The 24,809-nt window shown below is 38.6% G+C and overlaps 1 protein-coding gene across 3 annotated transcripts in view; it reads left to right on the forward strand.

Annotated features, from left to right (window-relative positions):
• The window catches only part of LOC124265691 (STE20-like serine/threonine-protein kinase), an 87,450-nt gene that overhangs the window by 57,257 nt on the left and 5,384 nt on the right, over positions 1–24,809 (forward strand). For all 3 annotated transcript variants that reach the window (XM_046700489.1, XM_046700490.1, XM_046700491.1), the window contains 5 exons: positions 18,376–18,499; positions 20,778–20,906; positions 21,848–21,991; positions 22,291–22,420; positions 24,018–24,142. In XM_046700489.1, coding sequence (XP_046556445.1) covers positions 18,376–18,499; positions 20,778–20,906; positions 21,848–21,991; positions 22,291–22,420; positions 24,018–24,142 — 652 coding nt within the window. The remainder of the gene's footprint in view (positions 1–18,375; positions 18,500–20,777; positions 20,907–21,847; positions 21,992–22,290; positions 22,421–24,017; positions 24,143–24,809) is intronic.

Here is a 24,809-nt window from a genome sequence, read left to right on the forward strand (position 1 = left end):
TTAACCTGTGTTATGCTGCGTAGTACTTCGTAACACTGATGCTGGAGAAGGGTCATCCTTCGGAGCTGTGGTATGTGGCTGCATCTTACTCTCATGAGGATGTAGGATACATTTGTTAGGTGCCTGTAGACAAGCCAAGGAAACCTGATCCTGTATCCATCAGTATGTCGGTGAACGTAGGTTCGCTCATTGTAATGTTTTGTGTATGGAAAACATACAATAAACATGTTTTCAGATCACTTCATTTTCTGACTGACTGTCATCTGAAATATCCCAAAGAAGTTTGCAAATTTGGTAATAATATCGAAACATTTTGTGTCAAATAATGAGAAAGTGATGATAATGTCCCTGTACCATCTGTCGCAACTAAAACTCTGATAAAATATATACATGTGTCTGAAATTCAGCAGGAAAGTCAAGGAACTTTGTCATAATGTTCAAATGTAAGGAATTAGGTGTGCTCAGAATCCAGTGTCATAGAAGGCCTTAGAGACCCAATAATTATAAACACTGCATACAGTGTTGTTTGAGGTGCATGTTGAATTGTATGTTAAAGGTAAGATTCTATGTTAAATGCTGACAGTTTTTAGATTGAACTATGTTTTCTGAGTAAAGGTAATTTAAAGGTAATATTCATGACATGCTGCAGGGGTGTCCCCACACCTATAATCTCACCCCTGCTTCCAATGTCCCACAGGTCACTCTGTCCCCCTGCCTATTTAACTTCACCCCCCTCCCTTCCCGCCCTTCCTGCTGTCTGTACCCCTCGCTTCAGTATCAGACAAGTACAGACAAGTGTTACCATCAATTTGTGCAGTACATTGCGGTCATCTATTCTAGGATCCACAGACTGTCTTGGAGGTCAAGCTGACATTTGTACATGGAGAACTAAGAACTACACCTATAGATATGGGATATGTATTGTATTACAGAGGTCCAGAGTGTAATATGTATTACCAACCTTCCTGTAAACTTGACCAAGTCTTGCAAGGCATCTTTTTATCCTCTTTTCGCCAACACCTGGTATGGTCACCTGACTTTATAGTGATTCATAAACACATGCTTATTGTATAGTCAGGACCACAAGGATTCTGTTTTCAAGCAGATATGTCTTATTCTGGAAAAGGTTTTGTTACTTTTATATTTTATTTGACGTGTGAAAGGCACTGCCTCCAACTGACCTATCATATGCAAACAAACACACGTCACTATGAATATAATATTCCTTATGTATTAAACAATACATGTTAATGGTTGATATAGAACAATTTGTGTGGATACTATCACAAAGTTTAAACAGTGATTGAGGTAACATAACTGAATATTTTCCACAGTAACATTTATCAGATTTGGGGACTTTTTTTATGGACTAATATAAATGTTTGGCATCTTGTACATGCGACAGTTCATAAATGATAAAATCCTAAAATGTTCCCACCGTTGCTTGATGTAACTAAAACTTGTTTTCAAGCATTCCACTTTGCTATGTTACTGCTTTTAGTAAGAAATAAAAAAGATGCTCTTGAACATAAATTTTTCATATATCATACACCTGCTATGGATTATTTAAATCTTTTTAAGACCGAAAAAAGCAAATGTTGCTTATGAAGATAATTCATTATCATGCAGCCTGTTCAGAGCAGGTGTTTTATCAAACAAGCAGAGAGGCAGAGATAGGTTGTTCCAATACCTCTCCATTAGCTTCAACGTCAGGGTCTGGCAAAAAATGAAAATAGTAGTGGAATATAAAAATGTTTAACACTTGAGTCAATCAGTGCTAAACACAGTGGAGTACACTAACACAAACGTCCGAATTTTTTCTGTACATTTTGGTTAAAAAAGAAAGAATTTGATCCTTACATGGTAATTTGGTCTAGTCTTTATTATTGTCTTTGATTTCCCACCAAATTTGGTATCACACAGATAGCGGGTCAAGTCACAGACTGTTGATATGTAATAATATGTATATCGTGAGGCCTGAAAGAATCATGTGTCAGATTTCACAGTAAAATATGAGGAATAAGAAGATTTATATTAACAATAATATAAGAACATTGCTCTGAATCGCCAGTTTAAAATTGCAATCAGCACACCGTGAACTTTCTTTAGTTAGGTGAGACATGTATTGGAAAGATGAAACATTATTTTAGGTGAGACATAATGTATTGGTATTTAGGCAAACAAAGATGATCCCCAATTATTGAGTAAATGACAAATAAGTCAGTCTTTTGTGAAAAGAGAGGAAGTCACTATTTCCGCCCTGAATTTGTCTAACCTAGATTGTTCAGTAGGAAATTACAAGGTTCTTTGTTGTGATGTGATCATTGGAAATTCCTGTTTTTCCCCAAGAATTACTATCACACTTCGTCACCTGCCTAGTTCTTGCAAGGAATGGCCTCTCCCCATTTCCTGGTCTGTCGTGATTCTAAGACAGTATTTTTCATCTGTATGATTTTGCCCGGGAATCATGCCTCCACTTCATTGTGTCAAACGTTGATATTTTAAGAAAAAACTAATATTTGTCCACGGTTGATTTGTATGGGAATGGTTTAGTATGTTTGTTGTATAAACATAGCATAAGACTTTGGGCTTGAGTCTCGGCGAATGTTTGACTGTCCGAATCACATCACAGGTCAATATTACCCAGCATGCCATGTCCTCCATTTTCATCATCCAACTTGGCGAAGATTCCGAGAAACAGGAAATGGCATCTACGTGCACTCAGACGGACCCCATGCATTCTGTTTCGTGACTAGTTGGACTAATATTGAACATTCATAACAAACAAACAGTGGCGTTAAATTCAATTATACTAATACCCCTCCCCAATGGCACTATAATGAAAATTATGTAAATAGAGAGTTTTTTCAGGTTATTTGTCAGGATATTGATTATTTACAATTTTATAATAAAACAATTGTTGAAATGTTTGTTTGAGTTAATAATTGAAATAGAAACATTATTTCCATTGTTGTTGTTCCCTCATTTGGTTGGACAGTAGAATCCTCGAGTCACTCGTGTTTGCTTCTAGATCAAAAGGAAGAACAATTCATTAGTTTGATCAAAACATGTCTTGGAATGTTTCCCTCCAGAATAGGAAATTTGAAATGGAAAAATAATGTCAAACAATCACCAACTTGAAAAAACAACATATCTACCTTCTGTGTCAGAGAATAACAAGTCTTAAATGTCCAACAATCAGTTTAAAAGACAAAATGAATGGATCACTGAAAAACAGTCATGACACCAGGTGTTGGGTATACCTCTAGACTTTTTACTTTTTCTTTCTTTCTTTTTTTTCGCCATATGCGGACAATAACCTAGTCAGTTTGAAATATGATGTATGGAAATATGATATCATTTTACTTTGAAAATGCTTAATACTGCATTCCTGTCATAAATATCACTTGACAAACATTTCCTTAGAGTGAATTATTGATTTGTAATGGAGACGAGTTCCAGAGAGTTAATCTACTGTTTCACTGAGTCTGTCAAGCGGTTGTGTTCTGCAGCTGGGGAATGCGAACATGTAGTTATCCTTCAACCACACAAACTAAAACTGACATCCTTGTTGATGTAATTATGTCTTCACTGTAAGCCAACTAGGCCCCATTTACTTGGAACTGTAGTGGTGAAATATTCCTGGAATGTACTGGTGTACTCAGCTCAGGTCTATCCAACAACAGCAGTGCACTGTGGTGTTCAAGCATGCCTTATATGCATCACTGTGTGGTGCTGCATCCTTTCATCCTGGTTCTGAGTTTGAATCCCACTTTCACCCAATAATCATACCATGTCAACATACTCAGTTGTTTCACTGAAGAGTAGGGCCGGTAGGCTAGCCTAGTGGTTAAACGGTTTATTCATCACACCGAAAATCCAGGTTCGATTCCCCATGGGTACAATGTGTGAAGCCAGTTTCTGGTGTCCCCCGACGTGATATTGCTGGAATATTGCCAAAAGCGGCGTTAAACTAAACTCACACACCCCACCCTAACCACTGAAGGCAAATGTCTACATTCTTTATGATGATGTTTTGCCTGATGTAACTTTAATGGAGTCTTCGGATTCCCCTCACACACTTCATCATTTTTTCCCTCTGGTGTTCATGCAGCAGTATCAAGAATTCATGCAGTGAGCCCTGCTCATTTATATTGGATAAACCAGGCAGATCAGTTTGTGTTAGAATGTGAATAACTGTCAGTGAAGTCATTCTGAAATTCAAACATCAGATCATGAATAATTTGATGTGACTTGTCACAATGATTTGTCATATGTTATTACTATTCGACTGTAAATGTTGAAAGTCAGGAACTGTTGCCTTTCCCTAATGTGCAGTTGTTGAGTGATCTGGTGGGGAGTCCCTCAAGGAACATCTTTACCAAATGTACTCAAGACTGATGACTGGTTGTTATCAATCTTGTATGGCATACATTAATTCCATTTGTCCTCTTGTGAAGAAGCCTTTTCATCTCTTCATGGAATCCGGCAAAAAATTGTGTGAAAGCCAATCAATAGTACTCTTTCATGTCTACTTGGTACTCAACTATGATCAGTCCGAATATAAGTCAATGAGTAGCTTAAACTCTGTGATCATCTCAGAACTGAAGCCTTGACCATGCTGATAGTACTGTGATTTGGTAGCTTCGGGTCAATTTCAGACCCTATTTTCATCCATTACCAATGCTTCTTAAAGGCTGATTTCATTCCTTGTACTACTTGGTTCTACTTGGTCAGAAGGACATTCTCAGTCTATCCCTAATGGGTCAGAGTCCCTTCAGGCAATATTGACCAATAAAATCTCATTACTGCGTGTCCAGTGAGGCCCTATACTTCAAGAGTAACCACTTTTGTTAAAGAAGATGCCCCAGGGAACACTTGGCCTGATTCATAAGTTGGTAGCATTTACCAATGGCATTTCTAGAGGGACAACTGCCTGGGATCCATCCCGGCAGTATTTCTGTGGTTGTCGTACCTGCACCAGGACACTGATATAACCGAAACGTCATTACAGATGATAAGCGTCATATTGGTAGTGAGGTAAAGCCTGGCAATAAACATAATATCGCCAGTGAGGAGAATCTCATTACATTGATTTCCGTGGCTCAGAGATGCTTTCAACTGAAATCCCTGGATGCTGCAGAATGCTTGTGGTCATGCTGTCATGTAATTCTACCACTATGTAGGTGCTTGTGTGGGAGGGTGAATCTGGCTTGTGGTGGCTTGCTTATGTTACCATTCAGGCCAAGGAGGAGTATAATGTCAGTATTGATTTCAATGCCAGATAAATTGAATTCTCCTACGCAGAGATATTTTGGTAATTGTTTTGAATGATATTTAAGTCTTTTTAATTCTTCTTCAAATCAAGTTGAAGTATTTTGTAGTCATATTTTTAACATTTTCTCTTTTAAAGTAGACCTTCAAGCAATATTTTTACATTTAGATATTAGTGTAAATAATGTTATCATAAAATGTATGTGCATAATTGAACTTAAAGACTACTCTTCCTTGTCATAATCTTCTGTTTCTTCATCATCATCAGAGTTAAATTCAGGTATCCTCATGTTTCTCTTTCTATACATACAATAAGTCACTGGGCTTTGAGACAAATTTGTCTGAGCTCTTTTTTTTTTTTAACTGACATCTGGAGATTATACTTCAGGAGCTCTGTATTTTGGTAGTCCTTCACTATCCTGAGATCATTTTACTGCAGTACATATACCGTATATGACCGACTATAAGTCGGAAATTTGATACCAGAAAATGTAGGTAAAAAATCAGACCCAACTTATACTTGAGTTCATTAATCTACCCCAAAAAATCCAAAGGTCAGGTGTGTGAATCTGCCAGCCCTGTGAACTCAACTGGCAACGTTTACACCGGAAGCAGGAAGCATATACGTACTGACAACGTTTCCAAAGGTAAATGACATCGTGGGACAAATAAAACATAAAATATAAAACTTTGTTGTTCGTCTTTTGTAAAATATATTTCATAGTATAAACAATAAATTAAATTTAATCAGATATTTTGATCACAGCTATGTACTTACCGGTACTTTGTTATCGAGCGATAAAGTTGGGCCACGTGACACGACTTGACACGACTTGTTTCACGTAAAGTAAACTTATTTGTATTTTGTGGCAGTTTTGTGTGGTGGTTTTGAAAAATACTGTTAATGATTTAATAAATGCGGTACTACAGATGATATTAATCAAGAAATTACAGGACAGGACAGTAGCGTTCGCTCAATGCATCCCACACATTGCGTGTTCCCAACTGAACAGTTTTTGATACAGAAATATCATTTTGAAGCACATTTACAGAAATATTTACACATCGTAATTTTCACAGCAAACATATTTGAATATAGTAACATTTATATGATGTGTTTTCAATGATAGTTGGTCTTTACACATACGTTCACTTTTTAAACAAAGTCGAAAAACATTTCACACAAACACAACCTTTCTTGGAAGCGATCGCTTAACCAGTTATGTAAGGCTTCTGTTGATTGGCCTTTCATTTTATCATTAGCCAATCAGAAATCTGCTCTCAAAATAAACAAGTTTAAGGTATCTTGAACTGCCCGTTCGCCAAGCTGGCAAAAGAACACGCTTTTACAAAAGATAACAAACACAGTAAGCCAACAATTTATATTGGATGTTTTATTATGCCATATTCAAAGTGTTCCGCTAGTATGAAACAGTAAATATCAAAACAAAACAAACACGTGTTTACGTTTGTCATGTTACAGTGTTGAACAGTCACGACATTGATATACCCAATACCGATACGTACGGGGAAAGGGGCCGACTTATACTTGAGTTACATGGTTTTGGCAAGAATTGAGAGGGTTGAGAAAGGGGCCCGACTTATAGTCAGATCCGACTTATAGTCGGTCATATACGGTAGATTATTGCCTCTGGTCGAGAAATGAAAAGATTGATCCACCTGCTCAGATATGATTGACATAGAAATAGAAGAATCGACAGGAAATCACTGAACTTCCTTGCCTTTCAAAATGTAAAACATTATCTATGAAAGAGCGTGTTCAACAATTTGATTTACATCACAAATGTTGATTGAAAATACAATACCATCTCTTCAAATCAGCAAAGTTGATTCAAAGGCACATTCAAGAGAGTTATTTCTACAATGGCCAAAATGAAGTCTTCTGTTCGTCAATGCAATAGGTAAAAGTACCAGGCATGATGACAAAATATGAAATGAATAAATATTTGCAACTTTTCATCGAGCGCCACGGAAAAGTGGCTTGTCAGGAAGTTGCTCAGTAGCCCAAGAACAAACATGGTGCGGAGAAAGAAGGGAAGGCTTGCTCTCAGTTCAGTGCTAGTTCACCATGAAGCCTGTGAGGCAGGGATATGGGCCTGGGCAGTACACACTCACTGATCTCATCAACCACAGTATAGCCCTACTGGGCACCTGTCACCAACAAAGGTAGGCTGGTAGCACACCTGCACTTAACGTGATGATGTAATTAGTAAATGAACGTAATATCATAATTAGCTTCTGATGAGTTGCTGGATTAAGTGCATGCTTTCAGGGGCACCTGTCATCAGGTGATGTAAGTCATGGAATTAAGTGATATAATGGTGTAATTACCTTTGGAATTAGGAGCGTGATGAAATGTGCTTACTTCAGGTAAATTATGAGGAATCGATGCTTGATTCATGTTGTAATGAACCCTGGAGGAGATAAGCTGAAAAACAGATTCAGCAAACTTAAGTTAGTGGGTGCATCCTTGATTGTGTAGATCATTTAATAATATAAACCAGTCTCGATATCTGATTGCTATGGTATATCGGAAAGTGCATCCTTGATGGTATAGATCATTTGATAATATTATCCAGTCTCGATATCTGATTGCTATGGTAATCAGTTCTGAGGTTTGTCAGCACTGTAACCCCGAAAGATGTAAACATTTTAGACTGACATCACTTTAGGCTTCCTCCTGCTTGAAGCTGACCTGCCATGGTGTACTGAAATTAGGGATGTCACGATACATAAGTTTCATGAATCAATATGTATCACGATACCCATGTCACGATTCGATATGTATCACGATACCTATTTTCGTGGCATTATTGCATAAATTTAGTTACATTTTGAACATTAATATTACATATTTTATAATTGTCCATGAAAAGATCAACATTTTTTATTCTCAGAGATTAAAAAGTTCTAATGTCCCATCTCTGTGCATGAAAAATAATCATTTATAACTCTCATAACATCAAAAAAACATGATACAATTGCAAAATTTAAACCGATACTTTTGAAAATAAATATCGATACAGTTTGGAATGTATCCATAATTGTATTGTCTTAGAAAAAGTATCAATGCATCGATGTATCGTGGCATCCCTAACTGAATTGCTGTTAACATTAAGTCAAACTAAATATGGAAACATTTCCATGAAAACAAGGAAGCCTTGCTTTACTTATCTAAATTACTTTGTTTTGTTGCATTTTGAATATCTACACACATTTTCAGAAGTTGTCATGTCAATGATCAGTTTGTCCCATTTCATGAAAGATTGATTATTAGAAGTTCTTTCAAAAACATGTTATTGAAGGAAAGGGTCTGTTGATTAAATGTCCATGTGTCAATTTATTGAATTATTTTTTAAACATTTCATGAATAATGAAATACCGTTTGAATGATCACATTAATCTATCATTACATGAGTAAAAGGAACCGTTATATCATCTTTTGAAATCCATTAAGGAACTTCACAATTATGTTGTAGGGCTGTTAGGATTCACTCACATTTTCGGTGAATGAATTCCTTCATGAATTCGTTATTTGTAATCACTAGAATCAAATATTCTTGAAAGTTAAAAAAAAGGAGTGTTTATACCTTAATTTGGATGTTATTTATAAGAGCGTGATATGCACAATGAAATACATCTGGCCAAGCCAGGCAAGATAATAGGCAACACATATATATAACTTGATGGTTACGTGGCAACTTGTCATTGTCAGGAATAATTATCACCGTCAACATGGTCAAAACATACAAAAAATTATTTTGTTCTTGTTTCACTGAATATAATGAATAATACATCTGGTATGGCGTTGCTATTGTTATCCAATATTCTTAACAAGTGTCATATTTGCCTCAGTGGATTCATTACAGCCCTATTATGTAGGATGTTTATCTCCTAAGTCTCAGATCCATCATAATTATGTACATTTTTCCATCACTGGTTTAAATGTTTCTACCCACACATAAATGTTATTCAAAGTTTAACTGAAATAAGACTCGGTAAACACAACTGTTTTATGTGTTTTCAACCAGACATCAATCCATATATGTTTTTCATAATTCAAAGATTACTTCAGTCTCATGAGATCTGTGAAGATTATCAGGCCTTGAGTTGTGTTGAAATTTTTCTTGTAGGGTTATTAATATTGAATAACCTAAACTATGAAAGGAAATTTGCACAATGTCCCAGAAAATATGCTGTGTGCATGATCATGTTACCTTATGGTTTTGTATCCATGGATCAGAAAGAATTTCTTCTGAAGGTAAGGCCACATTCCTACTCTGAACCATACAAGTCTTTATTAGTGATACATATTGGTAGGCTTTGTTTCCCCATCAATCTGTGTTTGAAGAAGAAAAAACACAAACACGTGACATTGGTGGAGCCATACTGATATATTCCATGAAATGAGAAACTTTGAGACCATGTCATCTCTACTCCTGAAGCACAAATGATGAATTGCAGGTGTGAACAGATTAAATTGACTTGTATAAATATGAAATTATGATAATTTTTAAGAGACCAGCATCATATAGCTTAAACTTTGCTTACGTGGCATTAATCAAAACCCTCCAGGTTTCGAATATACAACCAGCAACATATGCTGGTGGCCATTTAAAGAGCAGCCTAATGGATCAGGTGACTTGGGTCAGGCTTGTTGACTTGGTTAGTGGCATGTGCTCATGTTCCAACAGTGTTGATCGATGCTCATAATATTGATCACTGTATTGTCTTAATCATTTTGAGGCTGGTGTCATATTGGTGGAATATTGCTGAGGGCAGTGTTAAACTACAAACATATGAGTATGTTGTAACAGAGTGGAAGTCATGTGAAAAATAAATTATTTCACAGCTGATTTCCATTGTTATAAGGGTCGTTGATTTCCCTATATTGTTTTGTTACAAGTTTTGATGAGGTGTACTTTGCAATTATCATTCATGTTTATCACTGGTTTAAGGTTCTTTTATAAGTACATTTTGGTAGAAAACTATTTGGTCTTACAGAAACAGTATTCTGTTAGTTTCATATGGGTAGTCTGTCAAACCCTACATAGAAATCAGCTACCACTTTCACTTAAGTGATAGACAGGATTTTATATTTTTATAAATTTGTGATTGTTTATTTGACATATGTGTAAACAATGGACTGACGCATTGAAAAGTTCTGCTTCACTGAGAATGAAGAACATAAACATCACAATATTTGCTTCTAGGTGTGTCATTCAGTTTGAATTGTCAACACACAGACCTATATGAGACATATGCTCACCTGTTTTGACAATACAACATTCCGCATGCGTTAACAGGGAACAATAGTTAATGTAACCCTTTCCTCCTTACGACTATCTAGACATGCTGTCGCCATTGAAAATTCTACTTTTAAAGTGAGTGTGGCTTTATTTCTGAGATTTTCATGTGAATTCCTTGGATCAGAATGTGTAAATATGTCTGCACAAGCTGCATTGTTTAGGACATGCATGGAATTTGTTAATGTTCATCATTATTGGTGAAACTATCTTACATGTCAGTATTCAGTAAAGCAGAAATGTAAATGTTGCTTGACAGATAATGACTGCTTTTGGAAATATACAGTAAATATGGCTTGTGGTAAGGTAGTTAAGTGGTTATGGTGTTTGGTAGTCAAGTTGAAATCCTGGGTTAAGTTCCATACTTCTTGTGTGCTTCACAATGATATTCCTGGAATATTGCTGTCATAAAACACTATTCATTCACTCAAGAACACACCAATCCACCCAACACCCACCCACAAACCCACTCACTCACTCTCACTCACTCTTACTTGCTCACTCAGCAGGTTAATACCTGGGAGTTGAGGTGGGGTAGCCTAATGGTTAAAGCGTCCGCTCATCACGCTCACCCGGGTTCGATTTCCCTCATGGGTACAATGTGTGAAGCCCATTTCTGTTGTTCCCCATGATATTGCTAGAATATTGGTAAAAGTGGTGTAAAACCATGCTCACTCACTCACTCACTAGTACCTGGGAACAACAGTAATGGTGGTGAGACACAACAACAGAAACACTGATGCAAGATTTTACAGTTCCGGAAGATAACCATTTAATTCATCTGCTTTTTCTCAATCAAATCATGGCCTCCTTGTGATCCCCTTGAACTTTCTTCGTAAATGTCAGATACTTCATTAACAAGAAAATATCAATCTTATCAGAGCTTTAGCAATGCCATTTTTTCCAAGTTAATCTTTCTCTGATTGACAACAGTCCTGAAAAATAATTGTCACGATCAGACTAGGTTGCTGCAAAATAATGGAAGCTAAATTGGCCCGACGAAACTAGTTTCCTGGTGCAGTGAAGTGAGGAGAATGTGAGTGACGTAAGCTGGCTGATGGGGATGTTTGTATTTCTTGAGGATGCAACTGCACTTCGCTGCTCCCAGGTGAACACCGTCACTTGTTCTACAGAGGAACGCTTGAGGTTGATCTGAGTTTACCGTACGGAATACACAGAGCGGAGCAGTTAAATCAGATGCATCTATACAAGAGCCATATCGATCAAGATTTTCTCTTCCTTGAAACTCCAATTCCTAAGTTGTTCTGTATCAATCCCAGCCCTGTGTTTTGGTTGGAGGAATACTTGCTGTGTGTAGTCTGGTGGCGTGTTGACTTAGGCTTGGTGGTAACATGCCAACCTGAGCCTGACAAACAGGAAGACGATGACAGGTGCCCTGCCAGGTTGACTTTTAACACTTGCACACTGGATCATATGGTGTTTAGAGTCTTCAGAATATCTTTACAGTGAAATTATGAGAATAGGACCACAGTCCAAGGAGATGATAGAGACCTTTTTGTGCAGGTGTTTCTTGAGACTGCTGAAGGTTCATTCCGTACACTGGCACAGTATGGGGAAATATTGAATGTGTCATCTGCTGAAATATTGGTAAAGCTGGTGTAAGATCATGCTTCACTCCTCACTCACTCACTCACTCACTCACTCACTCACTCACTCACTCACTCACTCACTCACTCACTCACTCACTCACTCACTCACTCACTCACTCAGGAGGCTTATATTTAATGTTGTTTAAAGTATTCTGTCTTGGTCATTGTCATGATGTAAAATTCATCTGCTTTTTCTGAAGCCAGTTATTGCCAATACTGGTAAAACATCTCATTCATTAACTAATGCACCTCCCTACTTGACCTATGTCTGATATATCACATTGTTACATACTATATACCTGCTCATTGTTTATAGTTTGGTTTACAATGGAATATAAGCAGTTAAAAGTATAATCACAGATACATTGTTAATGTGTTTACACAGTGCACAGCTAGCAAGACAGGAAGGTGTCTGTGTTTTGTCAGGAAGTGAGTTTTTTTTCAATAATTAAAAACAAGTGGTTTAAGAAAGGTCACAGGTGATGAGCAGCCACAGGAAGGGAAGACAGTTATCTTGTGAATACATGCAATGTTAACATATGACATTATCAGTAATGTAGTTATGGACATGTTGTGTCAGCAGTGCAACTCCGAAGGCGCCACAGACACCAAAGCTTCTTCTTATCTCAGATTGCACAGTATTACCAAGGTGTCACAATTGTCCTTGGTTGTAACCCCATGGGGATTGCGGGTTAGAATAGATCCCATCGACCTGTGCAGGTTGTAAGGGGAAAATCACTTGAGCAGGTGGTTGGTTGTTTGGTTTGTTGTTTAACGCTGCACTCAGCAATATTCCAGCAATATGGCAGCGGTCTGTAAATAGTCAAGTCTTCACCACACTATCCAGTGATCAACAGCATGAGCATCAATCTACGCAATTGGGTGCAATGACATGTGTCAACCATGTCAGCAAGCCTGACCTCCCCATCCCGTTAGTTGCCTCTTACGACAAGCATGGGTTAGAGCAGGTGGTTGGACTTGGTGATGAGGCTGATGCTTGCTGTACCCTGACACCTGGGATCATTGTTCACAGTATCAGACCTTGGTTAAGGCTCTGTTTTCAGGCTGCAATCATATGCTTGGTAAAATGCTGAATGTAGCATTCAACAACACACACTTCTGTAGTTTCTTGGACAAGAAAAGTACCACATGTCACATTTCCTCCTTCAAAATGCTGTCTGAATCTGTTGCCACAGTAAGAGGTGACTAATGGGATCAGGTGGTCAGGCTCGCTGGCTTGGTTGACACATGTCATCGGTTCCCAGTTGTGCAGATCGATGCAGCATGCTCATGCTGTTGATCACTAGTTTGTCTGGTCCAGACTGGATTATTTACAGACCACCGCCATACAGCTGGAATATTGCTGAGTGTGGCGTAAATCTAAACTCACTCACTCACTCACTCACTGTTGCCACAAGGACAGTTAGGTTGGCTACCCCTGTCATCTCTGCCTTACAAGTCAGTGTATTATATGGCCAGATACTATGTTACATGCAAGTATGTTTTCATCATTTATTTTTTCACTCCTTTATATTGAGGTCATCAGATTCTGAATTTCTTACCACAGGTAACTGCTTTCAAATTGAGGCCAGAGAAATTCTTCTTTTTGTCTGTTAGATTTCCTAAGCTACTGTTCCACGTTGCAGGAGGGAAAAATTAAATGTATGGTCAGGGCATATTTTAGATAATTTACTATGAAAATTGACATGTTTGTTGATAAGCCTGAGAATTCAGGATATTATTTTGAAGGTGTGGTAGTTTGTTCTTGTGATATTTTGTTGTGTTTGTTGATTTTCTTAAACCTTGGCAATATGTAGGGTAAAGAACAGACGAAACAAGAAATGGAGGCTGCAGCTGAATAAAGATTTTAACATTTATGTACTTGAGTGTGTTGAGTCTGGAAAATGCACTCAATTGTGTTTATTATGAAATTTGATAATCAGGCAACTAACTTTATAGGCAATGATGACATTTTGTTGAAAGAATATGAGTATGCTCCAGTTCAGTTTTTTAGAAAGAGTTGTCAATTTGCAATCCCAGAAGTTTGGATCATATCAATACAATAAATATTATTCTAGTTTTGGGTTATTTCTAGCTAATATTTCTCTCCCAATTCTGTGTCCATTGTAGACGTAGAACCATCTGGACAGTTACCTTGGTAACATCCACAGTCTGAATTACAATGTGGTAGTAATGAACCGGATGTATCATCAGTGATGCTTGGTTGTGAGACTGGTATTACCTTTGTTTCTATTTGGGTGTGAACCATGACAAGCACCTGTCAACCTGAAGACTTGATATCCACACAGCAGGAGATTACCACCTAGGTCATGATCTCCTTGCTTTGGCTTCTTGTCACAAGATAGATGAATGACCTTCAATCAGAGCGTTGTACCTCTGTAGTTGCACTGTGTAGCTGTATGGTGTCGGTGGTTAGTTATTGTGATCACAGGTAGCATCATCATGTTGAAGGAGTTCTCATAAATACTGGCACTGACCTTTCAAAACTGTATGAAGAGTTTGTATCATGTGTGGAGAATATGATGCTGGATTGTCTGTTGTTGGTAGCACTGCTAATGGGATGTAAGGTAAACTCATTATGTGTCTTAGTTGGAGTAATTCTACACCATTGTCTCTGTATTTCACCTGAAACTGGAGCTGTGTTTAATGATGGTATTGATTTTTGCTTGACTCAACCTTGGTACCTTACAAAATAATAATCAACTTTCGTGAGCTGTGATTATATGTCAAAGATGTAGCAAGCACTTACCATCAGAATCTGATTATGGTTTTCTGGTGTAGATGGGTCTTTTGTGGTTTTCTGCTTGTAATTCTGCAAAGATCTTGGTTAGAACTGGCCTTCAGTAACCAAGGCTTGTCTTAAGAAGCGATACAGAGGATAATGTGCTCAGGTTTGAGGGCCCAGCGAATGTATTTCATTGTATCCCATTGTTGCATGGATCGATGCTCTTGATGCCAGTCCCTTCATTGTATCATCCGGACTCAATTATTTACAGTCATTATGTAGCTTAAATATTCCTGAGTGTGGCTTTAAACAACAAACAATCTGAATTTTAGTGTTATTCTACCTTTCATGGTATTGCATTTAAATGTCCAGCAGCAAGACATTACACTGAACTTGAGTGAGTCAAATATTTATTTTGTTTTGGACACAAAGGGTTTTGTTTTGGCAGGGAAAGGTTACTTGTGGAAATCTACTTTTAGTCACATCAGACTTTCTCTATGTTCTTCCATCAACGAAACAGTATTAACAAAGGAACAGGATGATATTGCATGTCTTCAGTTTGAAGGATTACATCTTATCATATAATGGTTCAATATATTTCCCATGTTCAACATATTTTTTGTAACAAGTGAGTGACCATCTCTTCAGTTGGCTTTTTTCTATTGCGTCCGAGGTGATGATTGATAAGTAGCATTATTAAATTGAATTGTATCTGGACCTCTCTTGTTCTAAAGGGGGCGGTGGGGTAGCTTAGTGGTTAAAGCGTTCGCTCGTCACACCAAAGACCCGGGTTCGATTCCCCACATGGGTACAATGTGTGAAGCCCATTTCTGGTGTCCCCTGCCGTGATATTGCTGGAATATTGCTAAAAGCGGAGTAAAACTGAACTCACTCACTCACTCTTGTTCTTGTTGGCAACTAGAGTAACTCTAGAACATGAACTAAGGACCAGAAGTATCTTCACACTGCACATCCTGGCACTCGTTCCTGTTTGTATAGAACCGAGTGAATGAGTGCCGTATTCTGTATCTGTAGAATTGCACTTTATGTCACCCATACCAAACTGGTACCATAAAGAGGCAACATAGGAAGGCAACCCTTTAGTATTGATCTGACAAAACCCCTGGCCACTAATGAAGCCATTTCCGAACGCATGTCATTCCCTCCTCAAAGACTGATGATGAATGACAGCAAGGCCTGAAGTGTCCAGCACTATGTATAGACACACGTATATGAATCCATCACATCAGTGCTATATATAGAGAGGTACGCCAAGTCAGTACTATGTATAGATAGATAGATCGTCATGTCGGTACTATGTATAGATAGATACATCACGTCGGTACTATGTATAGATAGATACATCACGTCGGTACTATGTATAGAGAGATACATCATGTCGGTACTATGTATAGAGAGATACATTACATCAGTACTTTATATTTACTGGGTACATCACATCAGTACTATATATAGAGAGGTACGCCAAGTCAGTACTATGTATAGATAGATACATCACGCCGGTACTATGTATAGCAAGATACATTACATCAGTACTTTATATTTACTGGGTACATCGCATCAGTACTATGTATAGAGTGAGTGAGTGAATTTTGTTTTATGCTGCTTTTAGCAATATTCTAGCAATATCATGGCGGGGAACACCAGAAATTGGCTTCACACATTGTTCCTATGTGGGGAATTGAACCAGGGCATTCGGTGTGAAAAGTGAATGCTTTAACCACAAGGCTACCCTACCCTACGCACACGCACACACACACACACACTGTATTAACTTTAACTTGGTGCACCTAGTGGCTGCAAGAGTTGTATGATCCTCAGTGAGTTAAGTTTGTCATCCGACGATCAAGCAAAAATCAAAAGCGCCTTTGAGCAGCTGAGCTGGATATTGGGGCTATACAAATGTTGGTATAATAATGTATCATGTCAGTACTATGTATAGACGGGGTACATCTCATTACTTCAATGTATGGACTGGCAGTGTTGGAAATGATATGGTGTCTGAGATTTTTGCCTTTGCTGTTAGAATCTAAGTACCCTTGTATCTCAAGCATATATTAGTGTAAGGAGCACCCTTTGACATGCTTGATTTCGAACTCTTGACAGAGATATTCACACAAGTGAATCAAGTGAAAACAAATTAAGGGGTTCAGGATTCTTTAAGTTTGGTTCCAATAGTATTTGAATCTGTGGACTCCCAAATGGATTAAACTTAATTATCGACATTAATTCTTGGAAAAATGACTTAATGCATAATTTTAGACACTGGCTGTTTTTGGTGTGCCAACTGTTAAAAAGAACCTCTAACCAGGTTAGGGATTCAAATGCACAGTGTTTCAACTTACAGACAGAAACTCTCTTCGGAATTGTATGGCTGCAAGGTAATGAATATTTTAGTTTTGTTGGTACTAGGAGCAAGATATATTGAGGAAAGTGTCACAATGATATGCAACATATTGTGTGGACGGGAATTGTTCTGTATCTGAAGAATATTGATCAGAGTTTCTTCTTAAACAGCATCTCGAGAAGGCCTCTGTATCAAATCACAATGCACATCTTTTCCTTGACTTACTGGATTAGAATACATCAACCCATGCTTGTTGTAGGATACCACTTTGATCAGGTGGTCAGACTCACTGACGTAGTTAATGCTAGGTATTGTATCCCTTTTGTGCTGATTGATCTTCAGTGTGTCAACCCTGGATTGTATGGTTCAGTCTTTGTACTGTTGATCAGTGGATTGTCTGGTCCAGACTCCATTATTTACAGACTGCCGCCATATAGCTGGAATATTGCTGAGTGTGGCGTAAAAGTAAACTCACTCACTCACCACTTACAGACTACCTTCATATAGGTGAAATATCAAGAACCCATAAATCATAAATGTTTGATGCTTTAGCTATCATCAGTATTCCTCCACTAAATTCCATTTATTCATTTTATGAAACTGCAAGGAGTTCCTGTAAAGGTCTGAAAACATCATCTTGAATGATACAAAAATCAAACTGACCAACACATACACTGAATCTATTTTCTACCAGTACATGTAATCAGTGAATATTTCAAGGAGACAAACAAATAACAAGTGGAATCAAAACTGACCGTAACTACCTCTTGATGCGTGAACGTTTGGAGAAGACCCAAAAACCCAACATTTTACAAATAGCAACACTGATCTTAATCAATGATCAGAGAACATACCTCAAAGTCACACAGATAACATTAAAAGCAATATTGATCTTAGCCAACAAATTATCAGCGAACAAGTATTATACGAATACTTACATAACCAATGAAGTTTCAGTGAACATTATGAGAGGACAAACAACATGTGTAAGTAATACTGTTGACATGGTGGTAGATCTTGCACCTGATGTGTTCCGCTTCTGTGTTCCAGGAAGCAGGACCTGCGTGAGCTGAAGCTGCTTCAGAAGCAGGAGAACAAGCAGTACCAGGACCTCATGTACAAGGCCCATGTCGCCAGAGATGCTCAGGAGAAGAAGTTTGAGGCTGACATGCAAGTAAGTCTTCTGATTCATACTGGGCAAAGCCAGAGTTTCCAGGGATGTCTGGGCGGTGGTTAAAGCCTTTGCTTGTCACGCCAAAGAAACAAGTTCGATTCCCTACATGGGTACAATGTGTGAAGTCCATTTCTGGAGTACCCTGCTATGATAATGCTGGAATGTGGCCCAAAGTGGTGTGGAACTATTCTTTAGTGATGTCCACAGAAGCAGCAACCATTACAAATACAAAACCCCAAGCTGTTGACTTGCCTGAACTCCAGTATTTAAACTGTTATCACCCAATGAATATCTTTGAATGTGCAACACAAGCCTTCTTCACTGCCATATGTCTATAACTGTTTGGGACTTTTGGGTAGCATGGTTGTTAGAGAGACATTTGTGAAGGGTTGAAAGCCAGTTTGGGCTTCATATCCATTGAAAATTGCTGAAACTGCCTCAACACTCTCTCTAAGATTTTCAGTGCCCGAGGGTCTTTAGGACAATGATTAGCATATGCATCTTTCACCCTGTGCTCTTCTACTGCTTCCAAATTTGACTGACTGACTGACTGAGTTTGGTTTTACGCCTCTTTTAGCAATATTCCAGCAACATCATGGCGGGGGAATACCAGAAATGGGCTTCACACATTGTACCCATGTGGGGATTCGAACCCGGGTCTTCGGCGTGACGAGCCAACGCTTTAACCATTAGGCTACCCCACCGCCCCTCCAAATTTGAAGTAACACATGTATACAAAAACAACAAAAAAGAATATGTTCAAGAAGTACCCATCCATCCATCATACACTGATTATTTTAAACATGAACGACATTATCTCCTTTCATTTAGGGACTTGGCAGTTGGCTCTAGGTTTCTGTGTCTAGGTGTTTATGTCCTACAAACTTGATTGACTTTCACAAACAACCTAGCCATCCTCACAGCTTAGCTGTAGAAACTAGAGTTGTATAAATAAATACTGCATCGGGACATTAACATAACATATGTTCACATTGATCTTGTAACCAATACATCCCCGCCAGTTTAATGTTTTGCAACAGGTTGCTTCATGTCACCATAGCCTATGTGGTATCCCCTGGACAAAAGGCTATTTATGTGAAATGTTCCCTGAAGAATGCCAAGTTTGATTGCTCAGTTACATATTTGAAAGCATAAAAATGCTGAAAAAACGCTGAGTTATGGAAACCATATTCATAAAAACTTTGATTTGTTGCACAAAAAAATATTGTATTTCCTATGTTGTCATTTTCTTATCTGATTCATGTATTCATGAAGGAATAACTTTGTGGTGACTTCGGTATGGGATAACAGACAATATTGCACCTTGTTACACAACCGGCCCTGCTGGCTGGCACTTCTCCATGGCAATATGCCTCAGTACTGCACTGCCGGACCTTATTCCACCTCTAGAGACACTAAAACTTCCTTATAAGGTCAAACTATTGATTACCATGGTGACTGATAGCTTTTAGCAGGAGTCCCTTCAGACCAGTAGACCGATCTGTCTGAGCTGCCCCAGAATGCAAGCTGCTAATATCCATGGGGATATTTCTGCATCAGCAGAATTTACATTTTTTCAATTCCCCAACTGTGAAGTTCACTTTTTGAAAGTAATAAATATCGGGGGTAATGGTAGCATGGAGGATTACTTGTCTCATGCTAGATTATGGCCTGTTCTGCTCTGAACACTGAGAGCATTGTAGAATACAATAGCTGTCTGTAGAAGGGATTGGTGGGACAGTGGGTATTGCAGACAAATTGTACATTAATTATACATGAGGAGATGCATATAGGCAGTGGTTAGGGAAGGGGGGTGCTGTATGGTAAATGGTACTGTTAGATCATAAGTGATTTATTTGCTGGAAAGTATGACAATATTTTATTGCTGGAACTTGTTACTTGCTGAAATGTGACAATAATAACATATGACAATGTCATTGTTTTCTCCTTGAAACATATGACAGTGTTAAGTGCTACTTGCTGAAACATATGACAATTTTGGTGTTTTATTTGTTGCAGCATATGACAGATTTTACTTGCTGACAAAGCTAGTGTTACTTCCTGAAACACATGACAATATTAGCTTCTTACTTGCTGAAACATATAACAATGTCCATGTTTTACTTAGTGAAACATGTGACAATATTAATTATCAACTTACCGAAACATGACAAACATAAGCCAATTCTACACAAAATGGCTATTAAACATCATTCACTTTCTCTACTGTTGATATCACAAATTAGCAGTTATAATTTTTTAATTTTTTTTCGTTCAGAATCTGGTCAAAAACTTTGACCAGGACATGGAAACGCTGACCAAACAGCAGAAGCAGCAAGTGGAGAAGGCAGAGCTGGCCCAGTCCAATGACATGAAGAATGCTGCCCGCAAGATCAAGACCGAACAGGTACAACAACCTAGCCATTTATCTTAACTCCAACTCTGGGACAGACCGGCTTCAGTAACCTATCTGACTCGACTAGAATAGATCAGATGGTCAAGCTTGCCTGATTGATTTCTGGTGTCCCCCGGCATGATCTTGCTGGAATATTGCTAAAGGCAGAATAAAACTCAACTCACTCACTCATGCCTTGTTAAAACTAGATTATGACATACTGTGAAGTAAAAGTGATGCCCATGGCCTGTGAAGCAAGACATTGGTAAAGTAATATGATAGTGTACATTGTGTGAAGTGTTTTCCTGGTGTCCTTCACTGTACAGCTCAAATACTGCTCAAATGGCACAAAACCAGGACAAACCATGCTTCATCGCTCACTTGCTCATTCACTCACTTAATCAGAATCTTAAGTCTAGTAGTATGATAGTAAGGGATATCATTGCTATCACGGTCTCATTTCTTGATAAATTCCTAATGTCAGTATTGTATTGATGCACATTTTTAATTTTAAATACAACATAAATAATTCCATGCCAGAGGAGCGCTTACGTTTATTAAGTTTACCATGGTTCTGATGGAGAATGACATGAAATTCATTCATAATGATTTGGCAGATAAGTCTACTTCATATTTAGCATTAAAATGATAAATATCAATGAGGTATTTCTTGTGTATACACATACAGAAAACTTACAGTTTTGAAGAGTACTTGGACTAGTCTTTGTTGGAGGAATAATTTTAGAATCAGAATGTTAAATTTTTAAAATTTGTATGTTGATGGGGTGTGGAAGCCAAGTGTAAGGTTCTGGTATTCAGTGATTGTTGATTACAAGTCGTTCCCTTCAGTTATTGTCATTTATTGATAAGATATGCAGACCCAACACCACTTGATGAATTTGAGTGTGAAGGAGTGTAAGATTCAGGTATTCAGTGAGTGCTGGTGATTGCAGGAGAAAGAGGTGAAGATATTCAAGGAACAACAGAAGCAAGAGCTGAAGCTGCTCAAGCAGGAGATGGACCTCCTGCCCCGAGATGGCAGGAAGGAAGCTGTGCACAAACGCAAGGAAGCCAAGGAAATAGAACTTACAGACAAGGTGTGTAAGAAATTCTTAAGCTGGTTTTAAATTGTACTTGACATGGATAGAAGGACTTGATCAGTAAATAAAGAAACATACTGAGTCTTTTGGATGAGCATGAGTACCTGTAAGAGAAAGCTATCAGTTATGTTCAATATTTCAGTATGATGTCAAATGAAATTGCTAATGGCTGATAATGATGTTGATGTCTTACCTAGTTGTTTGTCCTGTAAGGTTGCCTTCTTTTGATGATGTTGATAGCAATATGGTTGATGATGATGATGATGATGATGATGATGATGATGATGATGTTAAAGGAGCGGTTGTTCTTGGAGAACCAACAGGAGAGGATGGAGAAGCACATGAAACAGTTGGGAGACCAACACAGACAGAAGATAGCTCTCTTGGAGAGCCAGTTCCTTCAGCAGAAGCAGCAGCTACTCAGAGGTAGGTACAGATGGGCACTTATATAGATTTGGGGAAAGAGATTGTGGGGGATGCCTTGTATGGACCCTGGGTAGAGTGGGTATAGAGCTTGAATCTTGTATGGATATAAGAGTTGAGAGGGGAGGGTAATCCTGTGTGGACCCAGAGCAGATCCAATCAAGGGGATCACTGGTTGAAGTCCTAGACACTGGAAAAGACACTTCAGTTAACAGAAGAAATACAGCCCTGATTCTGAATCGTGGTCTGTCAGCATCAATCATGTCACTTTGTGGCTCATACATCAAGTTGACCAGTGAAGGTCGGATTTGAGTTCGTCTTCAGTAACCCTTGTTGTAAGGGACGGCTAACGGGATCCGGTGCTCAGGATTGCATTTGATCACTGGATTGTCTGGTCCAGACTCGATTATTTACAGAATGCTGCCATATAGCTGGAATACTGCTGAGTGTGGCATTAAACAACCAACCCACCAATCAACCAACCAACCACACATCAAGTTGGCATCAAATCAGTGTACAGATGTGACCTATACCACATTTAGCTTTACTCCCATGTTAAGCTGAGACACAAAGGATTCTACTTTTGTAGCAATAAGCCTACACACTCCTGTAAAGGCAGATAGTTGAGGACATCAATAGATTGTTTCCTAAATGCCAATTTGAGTATATTTTCAAACAAGACTGTAGAATGTTCTTTTGACAATTAAAGAAATTCAAGAAATGTTAATTTCCTAAAGTCGTTTTGTGTCCAGTGATACCCTGGATAAATACACTTGAAATACACTTGAGGCAGTCCTGACTGGAGCCCCATCAATTTAGATGTCAACTTCAAAAATATATTTACAACATTGTGTTTATTTTGGGGGAAATATCTGAATCAGGTACTCAGGCCTCTACATGATGACTTCATTCGGGACACTTAATTTGGCCATTTAGATGTTGGCTTAAAGATTTATTGACTTGAGTAATGACTAGTCAATACAACACTTGGCCTTCTGTATAATCTGCTTAAGTAGAGCAAAAGCACCACAATCAATAGGGACAGCCTGTGAATATCACATTTGTGTGGATCTTGGGAATCATATGAAGACATGTCCATCAATTAGCATGATAAGGGGAACTGGTGGTCAGGGACCCGTTTCACAAAGCGAACGGTAACCCTAAGATGATCATAACTTCCATCCTTTAACGTATACTTACGACTGTCGTTGCACTACGATCACTTTGTGGAACGAGGCCATGGCTCGTTGGCTTGGCTGATACATGTATTAATATCATTGGTCATCTCTTCACTATTGTCATATCTCTGTGTATTGTATCTGATGGAGATTCCACATAAGAGTATGTCCCATACAATCTGTGCTGGTCATTTAAAAGAGGCAACCAAATAGATCAAGTGGTCAGGCTCAGTTCTTCGGTTGATAGATTAAGTGCTCACAATATCAATCTCAGGATTGTCTGGTCAAGATTTCATTATTTATTGACCACCATCATAAAACTGGAATACTGTTGACTGAATTATTAAACAACATACCAAATAGCATGATCAGGTTGTGTTGAATATGTGTATGTTGTTTGCATGTTGTTGTGGTTGTTCCAGCTCGAGAGGCGGCCATCTGGGAGATGGAAAAGGAGCAGCTCCACGAGAAGCACCAGCTGGCCAAGGGTCAACTGAAGGAGATGTTCTTCCTGAAGCGGCATCAAATGCTCACCAGGCATCAGAAGGTACGAGGGCAAGGAAGTCACAGAGAGGTTCAAGTGGTGGGAACATACAAATAGGTTCAGAGAGTGTGTACGCAGGGAACTCATTGAAGGTTCCAGAGGGTTTGTTGGCAGGTGCCTCACTGGTAAGATCAGAGGGTATGTAGCCGTGGACTTGATGGATAGGTTCGGAAGGTGTGTAGGCATGGATGGGGTGTAGGCATAGACCTGATGGGTAGGTTCGGGAGGAGTGTAGGCATGGACCTGATTGGTAAGTTCTGAAGGGTGTAGGCATGGGCCTGATGGATTGGTTCAAAAGGGGTGTAGGCATGAACCTGGTGGATAGGTTCAGAAGGGTTGTAGGCATTGACCTGATGGACATGTTCAGAAGGGGTGTAGGCATTGACCTGATCAATAGGTATTGAAAGGATGTAGTCATGTACCTGATGGATAGGTTCAGAAGAGTTGTAGGCATGGACCTGATGGATAGGTTCAGAAGGGGTGTAGGCATGAACCTGGTGGATAGGTTCAGAAGGAGTGTAGGCATGAACTTTATGGATAGGTTCATAAGGGATGTAGGCATTGACCTGATAGATAGGTTCAGAAGTGGTGTAGGCATGGACCTGATGGATGGGTTCAGAAGGGGTGTAGGCATTGACCTGACAGATGGGTTCAGAAGTAGTGTAGGCAT

Source organism: Haliotis rubra, unplaced genomic scaffold (genome assembly GCF_003918875.1).
Source record: "Haliotis rubra isolate DU_JTF1 unplaced genomic scaffold, ASM391887v1 Scf99, whole genome shotgun sequence".
In the NCBI taxonomy this organism is placed as follows: Eukaryota; Metazoa; Mollusca; class Gastropoda; order Lepetellida; family Haliotidae; genus Haliotis; species Haliotis rubra.